This window comes from Cryptomeria japonica, chromosome 8 (assembly GCF_030272615.1).
Source record: "Cryptomeria japonica chromosome 8, Sugi_1.0, whole genome shotgun sequence".
Classification (NCBI taxonomy): domain Eukaryota; kingdom Viridiplantae; phylum Streptophyta; class Pinopsida; order Cupressales; family Cupressaceae; genus Cryptomeria; species Cryptomeria japonica.
The window spans coordinates 92,648,238-92,673,236 of NC_081412.1; the positions used below are offsets into that span (position 1 = coordinate 92,648,238).

The following is a 24,999-nucleotide window of genomic DNA, read 5'->3' on the forward strand; positions in this document are numbered from 1 at the left end:
GTTGCATTAATTGTTTTCCCTCAGGTTGGCAGGAACATGCTCGATACCAATTGTAATGCCCCCTTTTGTAAAATGCCCTAGTTTATCCCCAGGATGGCAGGAACATGCTCTGATACCACTTGTAATGCCCCCTTTGTAAAATGCCCTAGTTTTCCCTAGATTACAATTCTTAGCTATTAAGGGTGGTTTAGAGAGGGAATACCTTTATCTCTTTAATAGAAAAACCCTGCAAACAAGTTTGGAAATTAATCTACCAATTATAACATATAAGTGACTAATAATTACAAACATACTAACTATGATGATACATAAAATAAAGAATGAGTGATCATGATCCATAAAGTAAAGAAAGACTAACTATGATTCATAAAGTAAAGTAGAAAGACTATAAAGTAAAGAAAGACCAATTATTGATGAAACTTAAAGCAATTTGCAATTACAAACAACTGTAAATGTAGAGATCAGAATCATAGGTCATAACTAAGGGAATCCTAATCATAGCAAGCTAGGATAGGTAACTTGATAGGGTGTCTTAACAACCGTTCCCCCTCAATCAAGCCACACTTGATAGGGTGTCTTAACAGCCGTTCTCCCTCAATCCAACCACCTTCTCCTACTCACATGATCCCATCTATCACGATGGTGGAGAGGATGAGGATTTCCTCAATAGGGTGTCCTAATTCTAATCCTTCTAAGCCCAAAGGCAGAGAACCCTCGCCCCCCTTTGGCCTCATGTGGACCCTGCCATACATATGAGGTGGCATGCTTAGAGGTGACCCTAACACTGTTCTCCCTATTGCAATCCTTCATCTCCTAACCATGGCTGATTACAATAATCAGACAGAATATATATATAAAACATCATATTATATCACATATCCATGTTAAATAGCCATAAGCAATCACATAGTATGAATTGGAAATGAGCAGAGTGGAGATAACATGCAGTATACCATATTGAATAATCATAACAGTGATCTGTTATTAATAGTAGTATGCAGAAAGTATTATCAGATATATGCACAGAGACCTCATACCAGAGTATTGCCTTGTCTTAATGATAATTGCAGATTCGATCTTTCCTTTTATGCTCCCTTCTTCAAGGACTGTTTTATCACCTCCTGTAGGAGCCCAACCCTATTTAAGTCGGGTGAAGAGTTGGGAGGAAGAAACATGCCTCTTCGAAAAGACTGGCCTTGTCCAGTGCATGTTTCTTTTGGGTTAAACCATTCCTTAACAGACATTAATTAAAATGTATACTAATTAAACATTTAATACATCAGGTCGATATTATGCCATTGATCATTAATAAATCAGATCGATATTATGCTATTAATCATTAGACCGATAGTATGCTATTAATCATTAATAAATCAGATCGATATTATGCTATTAATCATTAGACCAATACTATGCTATTAATCATTAATAAATCAGATCGATATTAAGTCATCAGACTGATACTATGCTATTAATCATTGATAAACCAGATCGATGAACAGTAAACAAATCGGATTGATATGGTTAAATAGATCAGGTCAATAATATTAAATGTAAGCAAATCAGATCAACAATATAGAGCGGATTAGGTACAGCTCCTAACACTACTTGTGTCCATGATACTTGAAGAAATTTGGAGAGGTTGTTGATTTCATGAAGAACTGAAAAAATACACTTCTTGGCATGTATACCATCTCTGCAAATTGATTTAATAAATCTGATTTCAGATTACTGTTTGTTGCTATCTGATTTGTATTGGTATCCAAGTTGATTTGAATGCAAGAATATGTTTTAACACTTTCTATGCAATGCTATTTTCAATGTATGCAAACATCATGATAAATGAAACATGAAATACAAAACACTTCTACATTTCCGTCTCTTTCTATCAATAAACCAAAAAAATAAATCATTCCGTCTCTTTCTATCAATAAACCAAAAAAATAAATCAAATCAGGGGCGGATATTTTAAATGGCAACAATCATCTCATATGAAGTGCAACTATCATTTGGAAGAGTGTGTGTTGCAGAAAAAATGCCTCCGAAATGTCAATGTAGATGTTGAAGAGGGTTGGGAAGAGAGGACACCCTTGTTTAACCCCAGTGGTGTTCATGAAATGCAATGATTTTTTTAAAAGAATTTATATGTACATATAGCATTCATGAAGACGATGTTTCTATTATGAAACAATCGTAAATAGAAGAAAAATAGAAACTACCTACTATGTACAATATTTTACATAATTGACCATTAATAATTAATAATAAGATATTATTCTAATACCCTCCCTTAATGGTCAATCTATCAACTACACCAAGTTGCCCCCTAAATTTTACAAACTTGTTCGGGCTCAGATACTTGGTGAGAATATCTGCTGTCTGATCTGCCGTCGGAACATACAGCAACTGAACTGATCCATGTTCAACCAGCTTCCGAATGAAGCGACAATGAAGTTCAACATGCTTGGTTTTCTCGTGGAAGACCGGATTCTTGGCTAGTTTGAGCACCCCTTGATTGTCATAGTAAAGGGGAGTAGGACCTACTTGAGACATTTGCATGTCTGAAAGCATCCTTTGAAGCCAAACTGCCTCACATGCTGCCTTAACTGTTCCTCGATACTCATCTTATGTCGAGGAAAGAGCCACGACCTGCTGCTTCTTGCTAGTCCATGTGATAGTACCGGATCCCAAACTAAAGCTTTACCCAGAAGTTGATTTTCTGTCATCAACGAAACCTGCCCAATCTGAGTCTGTGTAACTAGAAAGTCTAGGATCGTGACTCTTGCTGTATAGAATTCCGAAATCAAAAGTCCCCTTAACATAACGTAGCACACGCTTCGGTGCTGCCCAATGACCAGCCTTTGGAGCTGTCATGAAGCGTGAAATGTAGCTCATTGCAAAACTAAGATCAGGCCTAGTAGCAGTAAGATAGATGGGACTGCCCACCAGTTGCCTGAATGTTGATTCGTTCACCACCAGCGAATCTGATTTGTCTGTCAGCTTCAGCTCTTTCTCTATAGGTGTAGATGTAGGTTTGCAGTCTTACATCTAAAACTTGTCCAGCAAACTGCAAGCATACTTGGACTGAGATATGAAGATACTACCCTCAGTCTGTCAAACTTCAACACCTAAGAAATAGTGCAGAAGTCCCAAGTCTGTCATGTCAAAGGATTGGCACAAACTCTGTTGGATCTGATCAATCAAAGTTGCCAAACTACCAGTGATAATCAGGTCAACAACATAGGCAACAAGAATAAGATATATCATCAGTAGTGTTTTTGACATACAAATTAGAATCAGATGGACTCCTCTGAAAGCCATTAGCTATGAGGTACTTGTCAATTTTTAAGTACCAAGCTCGAGGAGCCTGTTACAGGCCATCGAGTGCTTTCATGAGTCTGCACACCTGATGTTCTTTTCCAGCAACCTTAAACCCTGGAGGCTGCGTCATGTAGACCTCTTCTTGCAACTCACAGTTGAGGAATGTACTCTTAACATCCATCTGATGGACTTTCCAACCAAGTTGAGCTGCTAAGGCAAGGACAAGCCGTATGGTGCTCATTTTGGCTATAGGAGCAAAAGTTTCCTCATAGTCAATGGCTTCCTTCTGTGAGAAACCCCTAGGAATGAGACAAGCTTTGTTCTTGTCAAGGGTTCCATCAACTTTGTACTTAACTTTATACACCCATTTGTAGCTAATGGGATTCTTCTCTGGTGGAAGATCAAAGAGGACCCAAGTGTTTTTTTTTAGAAGACTCTGGTGTTTAGCTTCCATAGCCTTTTCCCACTCAGGAATCCCTTTAGCCTCAGAATATGTTTGAGGCTCAAAAACACTATGAATGTTGGCCATGAGAGCATAGTTAACTGTATTTTGCTGCTTGCTCTTATTTCGAGAAGATCTACCCTCAATGAGTTCATCGGGACGAAGATCATGATGGTCTTAGCCCACCATTTAGGTTTAGGTCGGAGAGTAGAAGAGCCAACATTAGATGCAGGATGAATGACTGGAATTGGATTTGGAATAGGTGGAAGATTGGCATCATACAGAGGAAATTTAGGTAGTGCATCATCAAATTCAGAATCAGCATCATCCCTCCCATCAAGTGAACCAAATGGAAGACGAACACCTAAATCAGAAGCCTTAAAAGGCCGATCCTCATAATTCTGCTCAGCTGAGGAAAGCTGAAAAGATCCTCGTTCTTCATCAAAGACAACATCACGACTAAAGATAAGACGATTAGTGTCTACATCAATCACCTAGTAAGCCTTGTTTGTTACTGTACCCTATAAACATAAGTTTTTGACTCCTGGAATCCAACTTGGAGCACTTGGCATCTGGAATCCATACATGTGCTAAAGAGCCAAAGACTTTCAAATGATTGATCCTGGGTTTGCAACCAATCCAGGCTTCCTCAAGAATCTTCCCCTTAACAGCTTGTGTGGGAGACTGAGTAGAGAGAGACTGCAGTGTATACTACTTCTGCCCAATATTTCTTAGGAACAGTCTTGTGTTCCAACATTGACCTAGCCATTTTAGTGATAGTGCAATTGCGACGTTCTACAATGCCGTTTTGTTGAGGAATGTACGGTGTGTTTAACTGGCGTTTGATGCCATGTGTATCACAAAAGCTGGAGGAAGCAGTAGAACAAAACTCCCCCCCATTATTTGACCTAAGAGTGACAATAGGACAACCAAACTCTTTCTCTGCTAAGGCCTTAAACTTCTGAAATATAGTCAACACATCTGATTTCTAGATAAGAAAGTGCACCCACATTTTATGACTGAAATCATCAACAAAAAGCAAGAAATACCTGCAACCAGTAACAAAAGGTGTATTCATTGGACCACATACATCAGCGTGAACCAACTGCAATACCTTTGAGGCTCACCATGAGTCACCATCCTTGAATGGTGTCATGTGCTACTTCCCAGCCTGACAAGCTCCACAAACTCGCTGATTCTGAGTCTAGATCTCAGGTAAGCCAAGAACAAGTTACTCTCGAACAAGCTGAGCAAGGTAATGAATGTTCAGTTGACCATACCGCTAGTGCCAGAGACTGTTGACAAAAGATGATTTAGCTTCGAAGGCATGCTCAAGAGAATCACCCGTATCCACAAGTCTGTAAAGGTCATGATCCTCGATGCCAACAGCCACAGTAGTGCGAGTCGCACGATCAACAATCAAACACTTGTGTGAATTGAATACCGCATCAAGCTGAGGAGAGTGCCTCATAATCTAGCTCACTTTCAGAAGGTTTAGTTCCATGCTAGGAACGTAATATACATTGAGGAAAATGAGATTCCTCCCACTAGACTGTATCTGGACGTTGCCCTTGCCGACAACAGTACACTCTTTACCTCCAAAAATGACTAAATTGGTGCAAGGTGAGAAGTTTGTGAACCAATCATGTCGATGAGTGAAATGTCGAGAGGCACTAGAGTCTATGTACCAAGCAGGAGATTTCACATGATCTCCAGGACACTTTGCCATGAAAGCGTAGAATGTAGATTCTTTCTGCTCTGCGACGTTGGCTTTAGGCTGAGACCCCCCTTGCTTTCGTTGTTCGGAAGCCATCCGATTCCGATAGTCCTTTATCAAGTGGCCGTATTTGTGACAACAGTTACATTGCACATTCTTCTTCGAGCTATCCCGAGTCTAACTGGGGCCTTTTTGTTGAGATGACTAAGATCTGCCTTTATCCTTGTGAAAGGATTTGACTGCGAAGGCTTACTCAAAGGAGGAAGAAGTGGCATTGCTACCAAACTCTTGTTTCCAGTGATCCTGCTGAAAAGTTTGGTGCATGACTTTGGAAATTTCAGATCAACATTTGTTGAAGTAATGTTGAGAGTTTCTATGAAGTGCTCATAGGATTTAGGTAGACACTTCAGGGTTATAACTTATAACTACCATATCCTTTTTCTCTAATTTCCTGCCGATTGTTTCAAGGTGATCCTGAATGTCCTTAATCTTTGTCAGATGCTTCTCATCCATCATAATAGAAAATAGTTGGTTCTTCAGGAAGAAAGCACGACTTTTATTAGATGTCTCATGGAGATCCTTTAGAATGGTCCAGATCTCAGCAACTGTCTTGTCGTATAGCACTTGAGGCAACTAATGATTAGTAACAAAAAGCTTGATAAGCCTGATCACTTCCTGGTTGCGCTCGTCAAACTTATCTTGTTCTTGTCTAGCTATAATTGGACGAGTCTCTTTACCCAAAACGAGATCATCAATGCAGTGATATTCAAAAATGGTCATCATCCGTTGCTTCCATGTGTTATAATTTTTGTTGTTAAATCGCTAATTGCCCTCCAACACGATGTTGGTCAATGATGCCATTATGCACACTTTTCGAGACACAAAAAACGAGAAATTTTGAAAAGGCGTAAAATTGAATACAAAATCCGAGACACGAATCCCGATGTAGAAATTGAGGTAAATCAGGTACAAACTTTGAAAAGCGAAGTATAGTTGGCATGAATCCCAAGGTAAAAATTTTCGTCGAAGAGGTAGAAAAATATGTGAAAATCCCACAAGGAATCTACTGTCAAAAATCAATTCCAGCAAAAATCTGCAGAGAATCGCGTAGTTGCAGAGGAGAAAATTGCGTGCAGAGAAGTGACGCGACGGGTGCGAAAATGCTACAAAGAATCGTGCCACGGATTTGCACAGATTGGAAAAATACAAAGAAGCCATTGCGGATGAAGGTTGCGGGTTGTAGGAGAAATTTCCATCGCCAGAAAGAAAAAACCACCACAAACATGAAAAATCGTGTTGCGTAGGAAAAGGAGTCGTGGGGTGCGGAATGCACACAGATTGCACGCAAGATTGGGAACGAAAAATTGCTAAATGAATGTCATGATAACTAGAAGTTGCACGAAAAATCGTGTGAAAAAAATCATGAGCTTCAAAAACGCGGGTTGCAGAAAGATTGAGGTTGGGGGAGGTCGTGGAATGCAGACTCCCACAAAAATCTAACGCGAGCCTGAAAAAAAGAGTAAACCTAGGAATCAACAGGCACAATTTTTTTTTTTTTGCAGGCCCTTAAAGAAAACTCGTTTTCAAAGAAAGAAAACTTAAAAATTTCTTTCGAAATTTTAGAAAAATGAATTTATTGTCTTTCTTGCTCTGATACCATGTTCATGAAACACAATGATTTTATTAAAAGAATTCATATGTACATATAGCATTCATGGAGACAATGTTTCTATTACGAAAAAATTGTAAACAAAAGAAAAATGGAAACTACCTACTATGTACAATAGTTTACATAATTGACCATTAATAATTAATAATAAGATATTATTCTAATAAGTGGTACTCCCCACAAAGTCATAGAGACCGTGAGAGATACAAAACTGCCCAATGACTGTCTCATAAATCCTCTAAACAGTGGTAACGAGAGAATTAGAAACACCGATAACATGTATCAGCTGGAAAAGTAGGTGCCTTGGGTTTGAGTCAAAGGTCTTCTTGAAGTCTATGAAACAACAAAAGATTGTGAAAGACTGGTGGCAAGCTTCTGTTGTGCGTTGCACATGCTCCCTGTCGTTGATAGGGTCCCCCTTTCTTTTTGTCTTTTTGCCTTTGCCCTGTTGAGTTCTGCGCAGGGTGTCTCGCGTCCTTTTTTGAGCGTGCCCGTAGTCAGTCCAAGAGATGATGATGTCATGAGCGGAAGCTTGGGAATCCGCAAGATGAGTTTAACGTTTGGGCGTTAAAATTCCAAGAGATCGTTTAAACTTGTAAAATCGCCTAAGCTAGGTAAGGAATGGCAGAAGCTTGCAAAATCCCCCGAATAAAAAATGAAACGTCTAAAGGTCGCAGAAGGACCCAAAGTGCCGATTTTCGCCAAAGGATATAGAAGGGAGAAAAAATTGTTAAAGTGTCAAAAGTTGACTAAACCTCCCAAAATCCCAAAATTCGCACTAAGGGGGAAAATTACAAGAGTTTCTAAAAAGTTTGCAAAATGGGTGAAAATCCCGATTTTCGCCAATCAGGGGTAAATTGCAAAGAGTTTTTTGAAAGTTTGCTAAAACCTCCAAAACCCCGAAAATCGCATTATGGAGGAAAAGTGATAGAAAATGAAAAGTTTGAAAAAGCCTCTTAAAACCCGAAGTTTTCACCAAAGAGGTAAGTCGCTATTTTTGAAAAGTTTAAAAAAGCTCTCCAAATGCTGAAAATCGCGATCCAAAAGGGTAAGTGCCAAAAGTTTAAAAAGTTTTCAAACCCTCTCCATTTGTCGAAGTTCGCATTAAGGGCTAGAGTTTTAAAGTTTGCAAACCACGTTATAATCCCGAAATTCGCCATCTAAGGCAAAATCGTGATTCTTTTTTCATGAAACTTGCAAACCTCCCTAAATGCCGAAGTTCAGCGACTTCAAAGTTTGCAAACCATGTCATAATCTCGAAATTCGCAGGCCAGATTGTGCGGATTGACACCATTTATTTCACCAGGTAAGTTTGCTTTGTCTCTCTTAGAATCGTTTAAAATGTATGCAAAATTGGATAGATGTGTTTGCGCAAAATTGATCAAATGATTAAATCCTTAAACCGCATCTTTTCCCATTTGAAAGGCGTCAGGCAAAACAATTGAAATAAGAGTTTGTTCCCAGGAGTTAACCAGAAAACGCATTTTTCAGACTTAGGGAATATTTAAGCCTCATCCATCTTTGAAATTGACCTTAAAATGTCTAAGTGCAAATTTAGCAGTTGAAATCGCCTAAGCCCTTGAACTGCAACCGAATAAGTAATTTTTTTTTAAATCAAAGAGCTTAGTAATGTTCATGTCTAAATCAATCAAGCTCTTTCGCTGAAGTATCGTGCTCTCTTTAAAATTCGATTTTCAATTGATCCTTGTGTGCTAACGTATCCCTTTTACCTAACTCATTTTGTTTCCTTTATCTCGTCTCGTAATCCGTGTCCGGTTGTGCAGGATAGATGCCTAAATCTGCGGAAGAGTCCTCAAAGACACCTGGTGCAGGCGAAATGTCCCGAACATCCAAATCAGACATCCCTCGCAGAGTCGAAAAGATGAAATATCAGTATCAGAGAGGAGGACTGAGGGAATCAAAAGTTCAAAGTATATGGGAAAATGTAGGTGATATTGACCTAGGCCACATTGATATTCAAGATTTCAGAAACAAAGTATTCTCCCCTAATGCCTATGGCAGGCCTAGGCGGATGATGGAAAGTGGTATCGCCTAGGCAGCAGGATTTCCCCTGTCAGTGCAAAATTATGAACTGGTAGTAGACGCTGCCCGACATTACCAACCAAACACCAGATTGGTGCTCCTTGAGAATATGGTCCTCGCTGACTTCACTCCTGAAGCCATGGACGTGTTTGACATCCCCTTCCCGAACAACCCCATAGCAACAACTATAGATGAAGCGCAAGTGGCGTATGATATGAACCTTGCCAAATGCAGAACATTGATAAATGAGGAGTGGTACAAGGAGAGAAGACCTCCAAGCATCAAAATTGGGAAAAAGATCCCCAGAAGTGACTTTCACAATGAGCATGGAGATATGGTCACATTGCTCAGCAGGGTTATGGGACTCCCCCAATCTAACTACTTTGAAGAGTGGATGTTCTACTTTACAGAGCAGGTCTTCGCTGGGAAATCCAAGTTCGACTGGGCCCAGATCATAAGTGACAACATCCATACCCAGTTGGTCGAACTTGAGGAGAAAAAGTACTTTACCATGACATCCTATCTAGTCTATATGTTCGCCAGAAACCAGCCACTGCCAGGTTTAATCATGAAGGGTGAAATTGGGAATGGGCCCAATCAGGTGAAGGTGTACGATTGTTATCCACAATTACACTATCAGGACATAGCTTAGAGGGAAAAGAACAACCCTGCCTATGCGGTTGGCCAGTATGAGCGTGTCAATGATGCCTTCACAATGCGCCTGGTCAGGCTGATGCAAGGGGGACTACACATAAGGCTTTCAGAGCAAGCTACGATTCTGGTACAGAGGTATGGCGCCTAGTTCATTCCGTTCCCAAGATTCTCCTACATCCGAATAGCTGGCTTTGAAGGCGCTCCTTTCCGACTTCCGCGATACCCAATTGACAAAATAGTTCTTCTGGAAGTTGCGAGGTAGGCATGTCCGGTGAACAGTTTACTCAGAGACAAGAAGCAGTCTGGATTCGTCTTCCCTATGATTATAGGTAACCTCGATGTCCATTTGAAGAATCCAGCTCATGCCGAAGAATCCCTTGCTGAGTTAGCCTCCTGTGGCCTACAGGAACATTTCCCAAGGAAATGTTTCGATCATGACAATCTGGCGAAGAGAGTCTATGGCAGGCGCTACAGAGCAAAGGAGTCAGTTGAAGATTATTGGAAGAATTGCTTTGATGACTATGAAGTCCGACGACGCGAGTATTCAAGGCTAAGAGTGCAGCAAATGCGACTCTATGAATACCATTGGGTCTCGGATCAGCTATAACGGATTCTGGAAATTGCTTACAAGTCCGGGAATTTGAGGCAATAAGACATCTCTTGCCAGGCATCGATTGGTCACAAGATCCAATCACTGATTTTGAGGCAATTATGGCAGCCCCAGGAAGATACACTGATCAGTGGTTGCACCAGCAGATTGAGCGGCCGATTCATGAGGAAGTCCAGTTCACCTACCACATGATGGGTAGCCTTGATTCTCAGTCTTCTGAAGATAAGGGAACCTCCAGTGCACCAAAGGAAGAGGTTGAAAAGCCCGAAAAAAGGAAGAAGGCTAAAGCTGGCAGAGGGACTCGGACATCTAAAAGAACAAGAAGGGAGAAGATCCCTATTAGGAGACCGAAGGTCACTTCATCATCAAAAGACCCCAGTTCATCTGATGATGTAATTGAACTAGATTATATACCTGCTCCGCCTTCTCAGAGTGATATTGATGCATTCGGAGCTGATGATCCTCCTGCACAAGACATGCTAAATATAGAGGTGAGGGTCATTGAGGCTGCCGAACCTGAGAATCAAGTTGAGGAAGGAGAAATTCCGTCTACTGAAGGGGTTGAATTGCATGAACCCACCCAGGGGAGTCTCCATGAATTACAACTGCATAGTACTGCCAAGGATGACTCCATTGTTGAGGGAGAGCAAAGGACAGATGAGACCCGCGAGCCTGAAAGGACTGAAGGACAACCATCACATGAAGATACCGGACAGTTGTTCAGTGAAGAAGGAGAGAATTTAGCTGCAAGCAAAGGACTTGACACTTCCTCCACTCCTGTAATAGAGCAGCTACAAATATGCAATGAGTTAGCTGAAAACATTAAAGAGCAGAGTGGGAATTTAACCACAGCATCTGGGCAGACCATACCTCAAGATTGGTTAGTTGCTTGAGCTCAACGAAAGGCAGCCACCAAGCCACCCATCGACTTGGAGGACATTTTCTCGCGCATAGACGAAGCCAAAGGGAAGAAAAAGCCCAAAGCATATTCTCGAATAACCAAGGATGAACAAAGGAACCGTACCCTCCATATCGCCACCCCGCCTGTCGATAAGCCAGCAGATCAAGTTACACTGGCTGATTATAGTATCACAACCGTCCCGATCGGACGAGCCACCAAGGAACATGAAAGGGAGGAGTTCAAGGCCTCCGTGCAAAACATGCTCAGACAACTCGAAGATATAACTGCTGAGAAGGACATGTATCGAGTTCGTGCTGAGCAGGCCGACGGGTACGTTGGTCAACTACTGAGACCATTGCATAATGCCCCCGAATCCCATATTCCCCCGACAACATTGGCGCAAAGGACCACCACAGAATTTGAAGGAGTACGAGATACCTCCAAGGCCGTCAAGGAATGGATGCGAAACATTAAAGAGAGGGAAGAACAAATCATTGGAGAGGTAAAGGAAATGGCCCACTACCAAGAGACCATTTTGGTCAAGCTGCTCGAGGTAAAGCGGGAGTGCCTCAAAGTTCATGAGGTAGTCGCTACAACTCTTCCTCTCGTAAGGGCTCTTTTTTGGACCCAAGCACAGATTCCTACATTGCCCGCCATCCTGGACCTCCACGACATCAACATTTTTAAAGAATGGTACTGGACCATCACTATGAAGAGGGAGACAAGAGAAACCATTGGCAAAGAACAGGCGGAATGCGACCAAATTTTGAAGAACATGGAGGAACTCGGCAAGATAATCCTCTGATCAATGGTTTTTGGTTGGAAGAATGATCTATTCGATGACGTAGTGCAACCGGACTGGGAGGAAAGATTGAGAACATATAAGATTGCCTACTCCATTGAGGACCTGAATTTTGCCGGTAAATTACATTCAGACATTTTGCATTTTGAGGTTAATCGGTCCAGCTGGCAAGATGGTTTAAAACATGTAGATTGTCATCTGGAGGGCATGCAGTATAAAATACGTCATCCCCCTATGCCTCAGTTCACGGTGCTGTTCCAGTTGTGCATCAGGTTCCAAGAGTATGTCCGTGAAGAACGTGCAGCAGGTTGGGACCTTTGGAAAGAGTATTTGCATGGCGAAGATGAATTTTCAGTAAGGGAATATGCAGCTGGAAAGGAAAAAGTGCTTTCTTAAAATACATTTTTCTTTTAAAAATTGAAAAAGCACTTTTTGGCCAAAAGTTCATATTTGACTGCCAAGTCAACTGTAAACTTTAAACTCTGTGCATGTGCACTTTTTGAATTGTTATGGATAGTTTTTAATTATCTTTTTTTTAGGTAGTTATTGCTCCCCTTTGGGTGGTTGTTGATATTTACCTTCCATTTATGGGTATGGGTACCTTTTGTATAGATGGATCTAGGCCACTTGTTTAGTTTAAATCTTGGCCATTCATCTATTTCTGGAAGTCTATTTAAAGGGACTGGTTTTCCCTTATTTTTGTAAGAAGTTCAAGGATTGTTGTTGAAGCTCTGGCGAAATTTACACAGGATTAATGGAAAATTAATGCTGTTTTCATTTATTTGTGAGTGCATGGTCTCCTTCTTCACCATTTAAATTATTCTGTTATGTCTTTATTTCTCAATAGCATTTTTAGGATAAACATCTGATAGAATCCTCGCTGTTCATACCATTAAGGACTGACTGATTGTCATTCCCTTTGCATGGTTAATCTGAACCCTCTCATATGCTCAGTTCGGTTATTAAACAATTAGTGAATGAATGTTAAAATTCAGAATTTATGTTTAATAGCATGAAAATCTAGTTTTCCTTGAAGATCGCACTAGATTCTTACAAACATTGTGCTTAAATAGCTGATAGTGTTAAATCTGGTTATTTGGAGGTGTCTGTCTATTTTTCTTGAGCATGTTGTCTTAGTTAAGTAATTAGATTTTCTGTATCTCTTTTCCCTATCCCTCTTTTTTCATTTTTTTACCAAGAACCCCCACAGTCTAGCTGAATTAGTATCAATCCAACTGAAATCAACCGATAACGAGACCGTTAAATTTCAGGGAACTCACCCGAAAGTTATTCATCTCACCGTAAGTCCCCTTTGTGTTTCCAGCAAAACACATCAAACCACTGAGTTATCCCGTAGTCAAGACCTGACAATCAAAACCTTGAGGTTGTCCCCATTGATCAAAGAAACAGTATTAGGGATTTCCTTATCTCAAGAGAGGATAGGATACTCGGCGAGATCATTCTATTCTGCGTTGGCCGGATGGAGTTTGCAGGGATGCGACTTTAGACACATCAACAACTTCCTCAATCCAGCCTGGAGTCTGAAGATGTGGTAAAAAAGATAACATGCTGATATGGACACTGTAATGATGTTTAGAAAATTGAAGCATGTATCATAGTTTGTTAATAAATAGATTTATGATTTATTGTTGCACGAGAATGTCTTGGGAGGATATCTAAAAGGGGCTGACTTGGTTTGCCATTCAGAGTTGTGTGATCTCTAAATTAGTCATCAATATTAATTTAATCACCATACGATGAGTCTAAGATACTCTGAAGAGAGCCTTAGTTATTGTGACTTTATTTTATACTTCTATTTTAGCTTACCTAGCCTTGGAGGAGGATCTCTGGAAAGCTGATTGAAAGGGTTCATCTTCAAAACTGTAGATTGAATATTACTTAAAAACTGTGTGGAAGTTGAACAATGGTTTACTATTGAAATTCTTTAGAATTCAAAGAAACATTATTTCAATCTACAAGTGCATACCATTGATGAAATAAATGTTTTGGCATATACTAGTTTACACATCAGCCCTTCCCATGGCAATTTATTTATTTTTGAAATTTCTTCCAAGATGGAAATGCTACATAATCCTCAAGTGCCTGACATAGATATCAACGAAAAACTCTAAGAACCAACAAATATATGAATTTGACTTGTGCAAAATGGTCTACAAATTTTGAATTAAAACTCTAGTATACAACTTACAATTTCCTAAATGTTTTGAAACCATAATAAACTGTAAAGTTGAATAGTCTTTCAGTATGAGGTAGCAATGGTCAAATTTAAGATAGCTAGCTTCTCTGCATAAACCGTCGAGTTTGAACTGCAATATCAAGCTTTGACATATTCTATCTGTAGACATATATTGTTGATTCCATTGTTGGCATCTTTTAATTACTAATAGAAATTTTTTATCATTTTGTCTGCAAGTGAATCTGTAGGATCTATAAGATGATAGTTGAAACAGGTTATAACACTTTTCACTGAAGGTTTTCACAACGTAGGTGCCATTTGACATCATTACATAAGCAATGAAGCTGCTATTTAAAATCGTCCAGGAAATTTGGATGGAAATTGAGAAGCCCTCATCTCTTACCAACATATCAAGAGGACAAAAAAATTGGTGGCAGCACTTATGGTCAGTTGAGAGGTGAAAAAGTCAGGCTAGATGGTTTGCATTTGTCCTTTTCCCTCTGACATTAAAGCTATTACCAGAAAACTTTGCCAAAGTGGGACAGTCACTCTTCCTTAAAAGTTATAAATCTTGATCAAAATGACAAAAATGAGTAAACGCGTCGATAAAGGGAGGTCTTTATGTCCATTCATTAGTACTTTTTAATGTTTGAATCAATCAGAGTAGAAGGATAAACGAAGATTGTTATTTTTTCCTACTTACAGTTGTAATATGCTTGGATCAGAAAAAGGGGGATTGAAAGCAGATGCTAAAATTTGAATTTTGAAATTCAAGTCATATTTTTATTTTGGAGTTGGAATATCTGCCCAAAAACGTTTTTGGCTCTAGGGTACCTTCAGCCAAAAAAACTGTAGTTTAATAGGACATAAAAATGCACCAAGTTAGAAGAAGAGGTAGGAGTGCTAAAAGAACTTCAAGAACTGAAAAAAAATAAAGCAAGAAATGAAAGACCTCAACCAAAAAAAAAAGGTTGAGAAGATTGACATTATTTTGTGATATTGGGCTTATGGAATAATTTATGAATTTGTATGATCTAATCCTTCTGTTTGGGAAATATTCCAGGACATGACTGAGGATTTGAGTGCTAAAGTAAGGATAGTTGCCAATATATTTGCACATGGAAAATGTATTCTGCATCTGGAGTTTTAATTTGTGAATAGGCACTTTCAATAACTATATTTGCCTTTTTGTAATGTCCCTGTTTTAGCTCGTCCCTGTCTGGATGGTTTCTGTTTGGGAAATATTCCAGGACATGACTGAGGATTTGAGTGCTAAAGTAAGGATAGTTGCCAATATATTTGCACATGGAAAATGTATTCTGCATCTGGAGTTTTAATTTGTTAATAGGCACTTTCAATAACTATATTTGCCTTTTTGTAATGTCCCCGTTTTAGCTCGTTCCTGTCTGGATGGTTTAGCCTATTATTTTGACCCTTGTAGGCTAATAAGGATGGATAGAGGGTCCTTTGAGGCAGAGACTTGGTCAGGGAATGTGTAATTATTCTCCTCCAAAGCTTGGTAATTTTGGATTTGGCATTTGCGTGGGCTTCAAGGCTTAATTTTTCATACTTACTATTTATAGCAAGTCAGGGGATGCTGGGGAGGGACCCTTACTGTCTTTAGTAAGACAGTCAGATGAACAATGAGTTGACCCCCGAGTTTAGATAGAATTGGGAAATAATGAATATTTGAGAAATTATTAATGTTTAATTGGCCAAGATGATAATTATTTATTAAAAGGTGATAATATAAGTTATAACTTAATGTTATAACTTGAGGGTCAATTCATCATGAAAAGGGGGCCATTTGAGGAATTAATTATGAATGTCAGACTTAATGAAATATTAAATGTTTTCCCTAAGTCTTAATGAAATAACATTTTAAATGTTATTAATACGTCTTTTATGGGAAATCGAGCCCTAAGGAGGAATTATAAATACTCCCTCAATGAAATTGATTTCATTCTATTGTGCATCTTTTTTCATGAATTTTCTCTGTGAGAAGAAGCCAAGGGTTTATGTCTTCAGCCAGCCATTGGAGAGCGAGAATTCTTTAGTGTTGCAGCCATTTGAGGTGGTGAAATAACCATTGAATTTGGCATATAGGAGAACTTCATACAGAGGTTCTAATAGAGCTAAATTTGGGCGAATTCATAAGGGGTTCAAACAGATTGAAAGAGAAAATAACTGCACATCGAATGGCAGAGTTTTGGTGACAATTTTTCAATCATTAGCTCAACTAATCAGGCCATACAGCAGCTACTATTCCCTGCTGTACCTATACATGCTGGTCACAGCAAGGGCTGGTGCGATTTCTATTAAGGAGGCATTCAAAAATCAGTAAACATTGTGCGTAGCTTGGAAGGACTTCAAGGAGGAGAAACGCATCCTTTATTTGGTCATTTGAAAATCGTTGAAGGAGATTGGAAGTGATATCTGTACACTGCAACAGTCGAATGAGGTTTCCTAAGTCACCAGTGTTATTGCTTTTTAGTCATTCAGTAATAAGAAGTTTCAGTTTGTGGTTCAACTCATTGCAATTTAAATTCCTATCATTTTAAATGCATTTCATTTGAGTTTTTCATAGTTACTTGCAATTGGTTTATGCTTGCATTCTATATATTTGTCAAAAATTCCAAAAAAACAAAAAAACTCAGAGAAAACCAAAACAAAGTAAACTTGCAACTTACACACAAACTGAAAATCTCCGGTAAAGAAGACTTGGGGTCTTCACACTTTTCAGTACAATTCTGTAGTTTTAATACACAATATATCACTAAATAGCCTGCTTAAAAGACCACTTTATGACAAAACAAATCTTATGTAGATAGAAATAAAACTTTCCTGTTGAGGCACATGCCATACCTCTGCTAAGACATTGTGGATTGAAGCCGTCAACTTGAAGACCTTATCTGCTTGAGAGACTGGTATTTTATAGGATTTGGATTGCACCTGTGAAAGATGTTTAGTACAAAATTTATCCTTTAAGGGTTCAATAACAATGTGTATAGTTAATTAAGACGTGTGATTAGTTATTTCTTAATATGATGTTGCTAACCAGTCTGTAGGTGCTTAGGTGTAATATTAGTTGCCTTCTCAAATGCATTTATGTTGCAATCATTGGATTTTTGAAGATCATCCCTTGCTATGAATGGAAAAGTTATGATCCTGAAATATGTTACATTGTTCTGATGCCTTCCACCACAAACTTGCATCTTCTCACTAGACTCATGAAGGTACTAACGTTTTGTACTTGTACTAGAGAATATATATGGCCTTATGCTGTTTGTTGTCAATATGATGTTATATGTAAATAATAATCTTCTTGTAAATGTAGCAGAGTGCTTTCTGCTTGTTGCAAAATGGTTATATCACAAAGACAATCTTTAATGGGCATTGTAATTGATGTATGTGTTTGAATGACTCAAGATGTGTATAGTTCTGAACATATTCAATACCTCAACTGCTTCTTTATATACACGGTTTTAGTAAATTTTTGCCAGGAGAACGAAAAGTAATATTATCATAATATGTCATAGCCAGAAACAAAATGTCTACAGTCTTTAGCTGTGGTGGATTTGAAATTTAATATTTGGAGAGAGGGATTCTGTTTGTGTTACTATGTCTAAGCAAAAGTAATTGATTGTATCCTTTAGGTCCTCGCTATGCAAAGTGTCAATCCTAGTGGTTTTTTGGCTAAGAAAAAGACTGGTATATCATTATATTGGATGATCCGTAAACTAAAAGGATATTCCTTAATTAGCTTGTTAAAAATGGATATTATTAGTCTTAAAATGTGAGAGCGAATGGCTTTAATATCTAAGCAAATATAATGAAAAACAAGAACCAATATGAAAGATCCAAATGCCATGAAAATGAGAGCAAGAAACCATGGGAAAACAAACCCCTTGTGAGTAAAAACTTAAGAAAATATCTTAGTGCACGCTCACCTATTACTAAAAAATGGCTTAAAAAGATTGATTCCACAGCCCCTTGGGCCTTATACAGAGTTTCAACAAAATGTTTAATTCCTCAAGAACCAAATCAGTGACAACTCTTAAACTCTATGCCCTTGTATCTTTTATGAGTCATGAACATGAGAGATTACAATACATGAATCTTGCTAAGTAGCTCACAACCAAGAGAGTTTGGACTCCAGCATTTTGGATAGTCATTCCAGATTTCCTATGGCAGGAGAGGCTAGGCAAGAGACCTTAACTAAGAAATTAAAAAAAAAGAATTTAAAATGAAAGACCTTAACTAAGAAAAAAAAAATGAATTTAAAATTAAAATGATAACAAAAGTGCAATCTTACCTTGTTGCATTGAAGTGAATATTACAAAAATATTGAAGTTACTTGCCACACTCATTGCTGCCATGTGTTTGTCCTCGTTCCAAACTAGGCTTTCCAGTGATGATCAAGAACCAAAAACATTGCATGGTACCAACCAACTCCTGGAATTACAAGGTTTAGGCACAATGCTACTTGAACTTATTGTAGACATTGGAGAAGCGAAAGAGGCAGCTCTGTTGGTTTTGCCTTATCCTTTGCTCATTTTATTGAAAGGTGTACAATTGGCTATCACTTCTTTCACAACCTCTCGCTCAACAATTTGCAAAATGAAAAATGATGTTTTAAGTTTGTGGGCAAGGTAGTATTCAAGGGGTGATTAATGTCTTCTCGTAGATACTCTGCACAACAATATTTATTAAAACTTTGCCCCTTCAATCCTGTTGTGTGTATTGCACACACACACCTTTGCTTCGTAGGGGACCCTCGTGTCTGAGGTTTTCCTATGAACGGAGAAAGAGAAGAGACTATGAATGTCGAGAGAAAGAAAAATCACGTGTTTTCTCGGAAAGCTCGAGTCTCCTGAGCCATCTCCAGTGACGATGTGATTCCAAAAGCAAAATCACGCAGTTGCTCTAGAAAGTTCGAGTCATACGGAAATCGCACAACTCTCAAAGTGCCGAAGTAACAAGGGTTAGACATTCAAAATGTCTAAGTTTATAGTCACCCATTCCAAGCTGAATATCCGAATTTGCAGAGCAAACGAAAGCCCCAAGTCCTGTATTTCGACCCGAATAGCCGAATTTTATTAGAATAATATCTTTCGCTTTGTGTTATTAATGGTCATTTAAGTTGTTTCTAACTTCGCCTCTAGTTAACGATTGTTTCTTTTAGAAACATCGTCTTTGTAACTCTATTTAAAGGAGCTTTGTCTCCTTGATTAATTGAACAACATTGATTCTTTGAAATCCATATGCTTTTGCATCTGTATTATCATATTATGGTATCAGAGCATTAACAAAAATTCGTAGAGATTTTCTTCAAAACAAATAAAAATTGAAAAATTAAGTTTTAATCTCTTTTGTTCTTAAGATTTTTTGGGTCTGTTTCGTGTTAGGGTTTTTTGTAGATTTCACAAGTTTTTTTTGTGGATTTTGGCTTCCTAGCTCGAAAACTTTTCTAGGCATTTGTTATTTTCATGGCCGCCTAAGGCTTCTGCAATTTTCGACTAGGGTTTTGACCCTTCAGTTCAAGTTGAAATTTTATTTTGATTGTAGATTCTTGGTGAGTTTTTTAAACCCTCAACTGGGTCGTCGTTAGATTTTTTTGGGTGCCTCGTTTTTTGCGTTTCAAATTGTGAGCGAATTTATCTTGGAATTTGTGCTTGTACTTGTTTCAGTGCATTGAACTTTGCACATCGGGTTTCGTGCATTCAACATCTTCTCAATACCTTTTTTTTTGTGCCTCGAAAAGCATGAAGATGGCTTCTGGGCATCAATGTTTGTTTCGGTTTTTAATATTTTTTACCTGAATTTTTTTTTGATGGGTTTTAATATTTTTTTCCCTTAAAAAAATCTGTGGGTTTTAATAATTTTTTCCTCAAAAATTGTACTTTGCTGCAATCCATTTTTAATCGCACCTGGAGTGTTGTGTGAACATTTGCACCAGTCTCTTGTTTGCAGTCTATTTTCGGGCATCATGCTCATCTGCAATAGTTTGGAGGTTTTGCCGATTTTTTCCTCAAAATCGTGACGGCTGTTCTTGGTGTGTCTCTGGTTACAAGGAAGGACAGTTCTCCAACATCAGGTTGGACGGTTGTTGTTGTTTTGGCTATCTCTGGAGGTTCTGCAGTTTCTGGGAGGGTTGGTGGCAGACTCATCTCAAGTGGGAGAGTCAGTGGCAGGCTCTTGTCTTCTGTTGCAGCGTGTTCTGAGAAGAAGGGGGCAACCTTCTCTGTTATTTCTCTTGGTAGTTAGCACGATGACCATTAAGGGAGGGTATTAGAATAATATCTTTCTCTTTGTGTTATTAATGGTCATTTAAGTTATTTATAACTTTGCCTCTAGTTAACAATTGTTTCTTTTAGAAACATTGTCTTTGTAACCCTATTTAAGGGAGCTTTGTCTCCTTGATTAATTGAACAACATTGATTCTTTGAAATCCATATGCTTTTGCATCTGTATTAAATTTTAGGATGTCTTTTTCAAAGAAACGAGCTAAGTCTAAATCATAGACAAGTTCACAAAATCGCCCAATGAGCCGAAAAGGTGAAAAGGCATTAAGTTCACAAGATAACTTCATAGGCCGAAAATGTCTAAATTCGCGCAAAACCAGCATTTAGGCCGAAAATGGAGTAAGAGTCTAAATTCGTGCAAAAAGCTCCATTTAGCCGAAAAAGTTCTAAATCGTGCAAAATAGTCCAATGAGCCGAAAAGGGGACTAAGTGGCATTTTAAACTTAAAGGCCAAAAACTGAGAAGAAGGGCGAAGTCGCACATATCACCTCAAAAGGCCGAAAAGATGTAAAAGTCCAAATCGTGCCATTAGCTCATTTGGCCGAAAACTTAGGAAAGTGTAAAATCGCACAAAGCTACCTCATTGAGCCGAAAACCAAAAGATGTTGAGTTCGCCAAATGACCTCATGAGCCGAAAAACTTCAAAGGTGAAAATTGTGCTATTGAACCAAAAGACTGAAAAACTTAAAAAGTAAGAATCGCACAAAAGAGGTCAATAAGCCAAAAATCATAAAAAAGAGTTCCAAATCGCACGAAAGAGAGCTAAATGGCCGAATTCCCAAGGCAAAAAGGGTCGTTCATTTTAGCCAAAGGTGTTGAGTTTTATAAGGGGGAACATTTTAAAGTTTGGCTATTTTATTAAAATTGTAAAGCAAAATATAAGTCTTTTGTTCTTCTTCAAAGCCCGAATTTCACCAAGTAAAGATGGTGTTTTAAGTTCAAAGTCACCCAAACGTCATCAAGGACCGAATTTCATATTAGAGAAGAGGGGCATTTAAAGTTAAATTTAATATTTCATTAAATTGATTTATTTAATTTTTTTCAAATGATTGATGCGGGTCGAAATTGATTATTGACAGAATTGATGATGTCGCTGGAAGGAGATAGGAGGAAACCTAAAAGCTCAGATTGAAGACCTAATCGCAATCAAAGCCAGGAAGCGGAGATGTAAGAGCACAAGATCAAAACGAAGCATGGGGAAGCATGCCACCACCTGAACCGCAAAGTTGAAGTCCACCAGCCAGACCGAAGACGATGAACACTCAAAATGCTACAAAATATGCATTCTCAAAAATACACAGCTAGAATTAATTCCAGAAAATCAATTGCAAAACTGAATTGTTTAATATAAAGAATTGTCTGTGGGCCCCGTTCCAGATATTTTAAAACAAAGGAACACAAGACAGTTATTTCCAACTATCATATTGACTCGAATTGATGTCAAATAGTGGTCGGCAGTTGAGAAAGTGGTTGGGAGGATAACTAAGGATTAAATGGGCATGGGTTAAAGCTGCCAAGTTCTAGAAGGCAAATCAGGACTGTTCATGGGTTAAAGCTGCCAGTCAATGTTGGCCTCTGGTTCAATTTGTAAAATCTATAAAAGGCAGGAGCCTTCTCTTGTAAAGGGGTTAGATTCTAGTTAGATTGTTACAAGGTTTGAATTTAGTAGTTAGGAATAGAGTAGAACTGCTACATAAATTGTTGTAATGGCAGCGAAAATCAATATATGAACATTGAAGTATGGTGTTTGTTATCTTGGTTTTCATTTGTTTTTATGGTTTCCTTCAGCAAGTTTATAATTATATAGATCCTTTTTGGTATGTAGGTATTTGATGGATTCGGGTTCATACCATTGGGGATATGCTGATTGTGTATCTTTGTGTATGGTTAGTCTGAGCCTTTAAAATCATGCTTAGTTCAATTACAGGTGTCTGTCTGAGTTGCGCCAAAATTGGGTGTTTAGGCATGCACTTGCAGTCTGAAAATCTTCTGAGTCTCCCTTGAAGATTGCACTGTTTTTGCAAGGTTGTGAGTTATTTTGGTCAAGCAGGGATTGGTTATGTCGAATCCGTCTACTCGCACACCCTTCTTGTTAATTTTAGGTCTCTTAACCCTCTTTTTTTGCATTTACTTTTCCCACAACATCTTAGGATGCAGACCAACTTGTTGCAAACGTAAGGCCCCCTGTGTTCCCAACAAAACACATCAAATCACTGAGTTATCCTGCAGTCATGAACTGACATTTGGAAGCTTGAGGTTGTCCCCTTTGATCAACTAAAACAGCATTAGGGATTCCCTATGCACAACGAGAACATTCTATTTTGCATTGGCCGGAGAGAGTTGTAGCAATACGATTTTAGCCACGTCAACAAATCCTATATCATGGGGAGAAATAATATTCAAAGAAAAATGTAAGGAAAAAATTCATAAAACTAAAACAAGAAAGAAAAAAAATTAAGGTTTGTTTTTATCTTTTATCTTTTTAAAAAGATTTTGACTTAATAATTTATAAAAATTAATATATAAATACAGAACATAAAGAATGAAAGAGAAAAAAACGAGAGAGAATGAAAATTGTCAATTTACCTTGATGGACTTTTATCTTTCTTCTATTTTATATTTGAAATTTAAATATTTATAAAAGTTAATAAAGAGGAAAAATATAAACTATGAAGAAGAATGGAGGAGAAAAAGAGTAAAACAAAGAAGTAAGAAAGAGAACAGAAACTTTCAATTTACCTTCCTTGATTTTTGAAGTTGAAAGTTGAAAGTGTGTGTAACTCAAATCCAAGTCTTTATATCAACGCCTACTTACACAACGACCATCAGTCCAACCATGCTATCCCGTTGTACAAGAAAGATCAGCTCCGTTGAAGAGAACAAAAAACTAAGCAGAGTTAGCCAACATGAAAGATTGCGAATGCAATGGGCAAATCAAAAAGGGTCCAAAGTAATCATAGGAAGGTTCTTATGCCTTTATGAAAATTTAGGCTAGGCAATTTTCTTCTTTCTTCGTGTTTAAAGTGTTTTATTACTGAGACTTTCTATTGCAGAATTAGGAGCTACAATTCTGGGCAGATTCTGTGAGTCCTGATTGTGGACTAGCCAATTCTGTAAGTCAAGGTTCTGGCATCGTCACATGTGCCTCAGATCCATCATTTCAAATTTGTCCAGGTCCTTGGCAATTTTCATAACAGTACTGACTGATTTTGCAAGTAAAGGTATTTCTTTGCCACATGCGGCTCAGATCTGGCTGGATCCATGGCTGTTCTCATAGCACAACATTAGCATGATTAATACTTAAGAGAAAGTGGGAAATTTGAATATAATCATTTTTTCTCATTTCCAGTTTCCAGTATGGTGCTGTTGTCAGATAGATTTTACCCTGTTTGATAAACATTCAAGTGCATTAGTTTTTCATGCTTTCATTATCAGAATTTTCTTTTTCCTTTAGGTTTTATGCAAAGTGATTATTTTGATTAACGATGTTAAAGCTTTTCTAAAATTTTGTTAGCCTGATCTACTGTGACTGAACACTCTAGGATCAGTCTCTTTCGGGAAAAGGACATGGTTCCTTATATGGTTTATGCTGATGTATGATATCTGTGTTAACATGTGACCGTGAACAGGTTGCTCGGAAGAGTTTGAGTGAAAAGATAGCTCAGCTAAATTCTGCCATTGATGGTATTTCTGACAAATTGAAAGCAGATAAAGGAGTCAAGTTACCAAAGAATATTATTCGTGAAGGGCAACCTGTAGATTATATCTAAACTGTAGGTAGTTATGGGCAATAAGAAAATTTATTTGGTGAAGCATAAATGTCTGGTAATTTTCATGGATACCATTTAAACCAGATGTATGATTTGTATGAGTGGGTATTGAAATTTGGATATTAGTTGTGCTCACAATGACAATTTTAACTGAAGTAACAGCAGTGTGTGCTTCCCCACATGCCATGGTTTTAAGTCTTTTGACTTGCCTGGTAGTCTGTTACTCATGAACTCCTCAATAATTTTATATCTGATTGTTTTCTTTCCGAGAAGAGAATGTAAGAAGACAAAGAAACAGAGCACTTTTATTTTTAATGCTTGTTTTACGATAGCTGCTTTATCTTTTAATTGGTGATGGCTGGGAATCTATTTATTGCAAACACAATTAACATGAAAATCAGGAAATATTGAGTCGTACTGTATTCGTACACAAGACAAGGATGCTTGAGTTACTTCTAAATCTATCTATCTTATTTACTCTTTATTGGACTACAAAGAAACAAAATTTATCTTCTTCATAAGGACATTAGCTCGTCAAGTTTTTTTACATTACCGTGAGCTAAGCAAG

At 38.2% G+C, this 24,999-nt stretch overlaps 1 protein-coding gene across 1 annotated transcript in view; it reads left to right on the plus strand.

The window, feature by feature from the left end:
* Window positions 1-24,762, plus strand: part of LOC131037023 (uncharacterized) — a 93,424-nt gene extending 68,662 nt beyond the window's left edge. Inside the window, exon 5 of the mRNA XM_057969059.2 lies at window positions 24,291-24,762. Within this exon, the coding sequence (XP_057825042.2) occupies window positions 24,291-24,431 (141 nt within the window). The 3' untranslated portion in view covers window positions 24,432-24,762. The remainder of the gene's footprint in view (window positions 1-24,290) is intronic.
* Window positions 24,763-24,999: the final 237 nt, after the last annotated feature.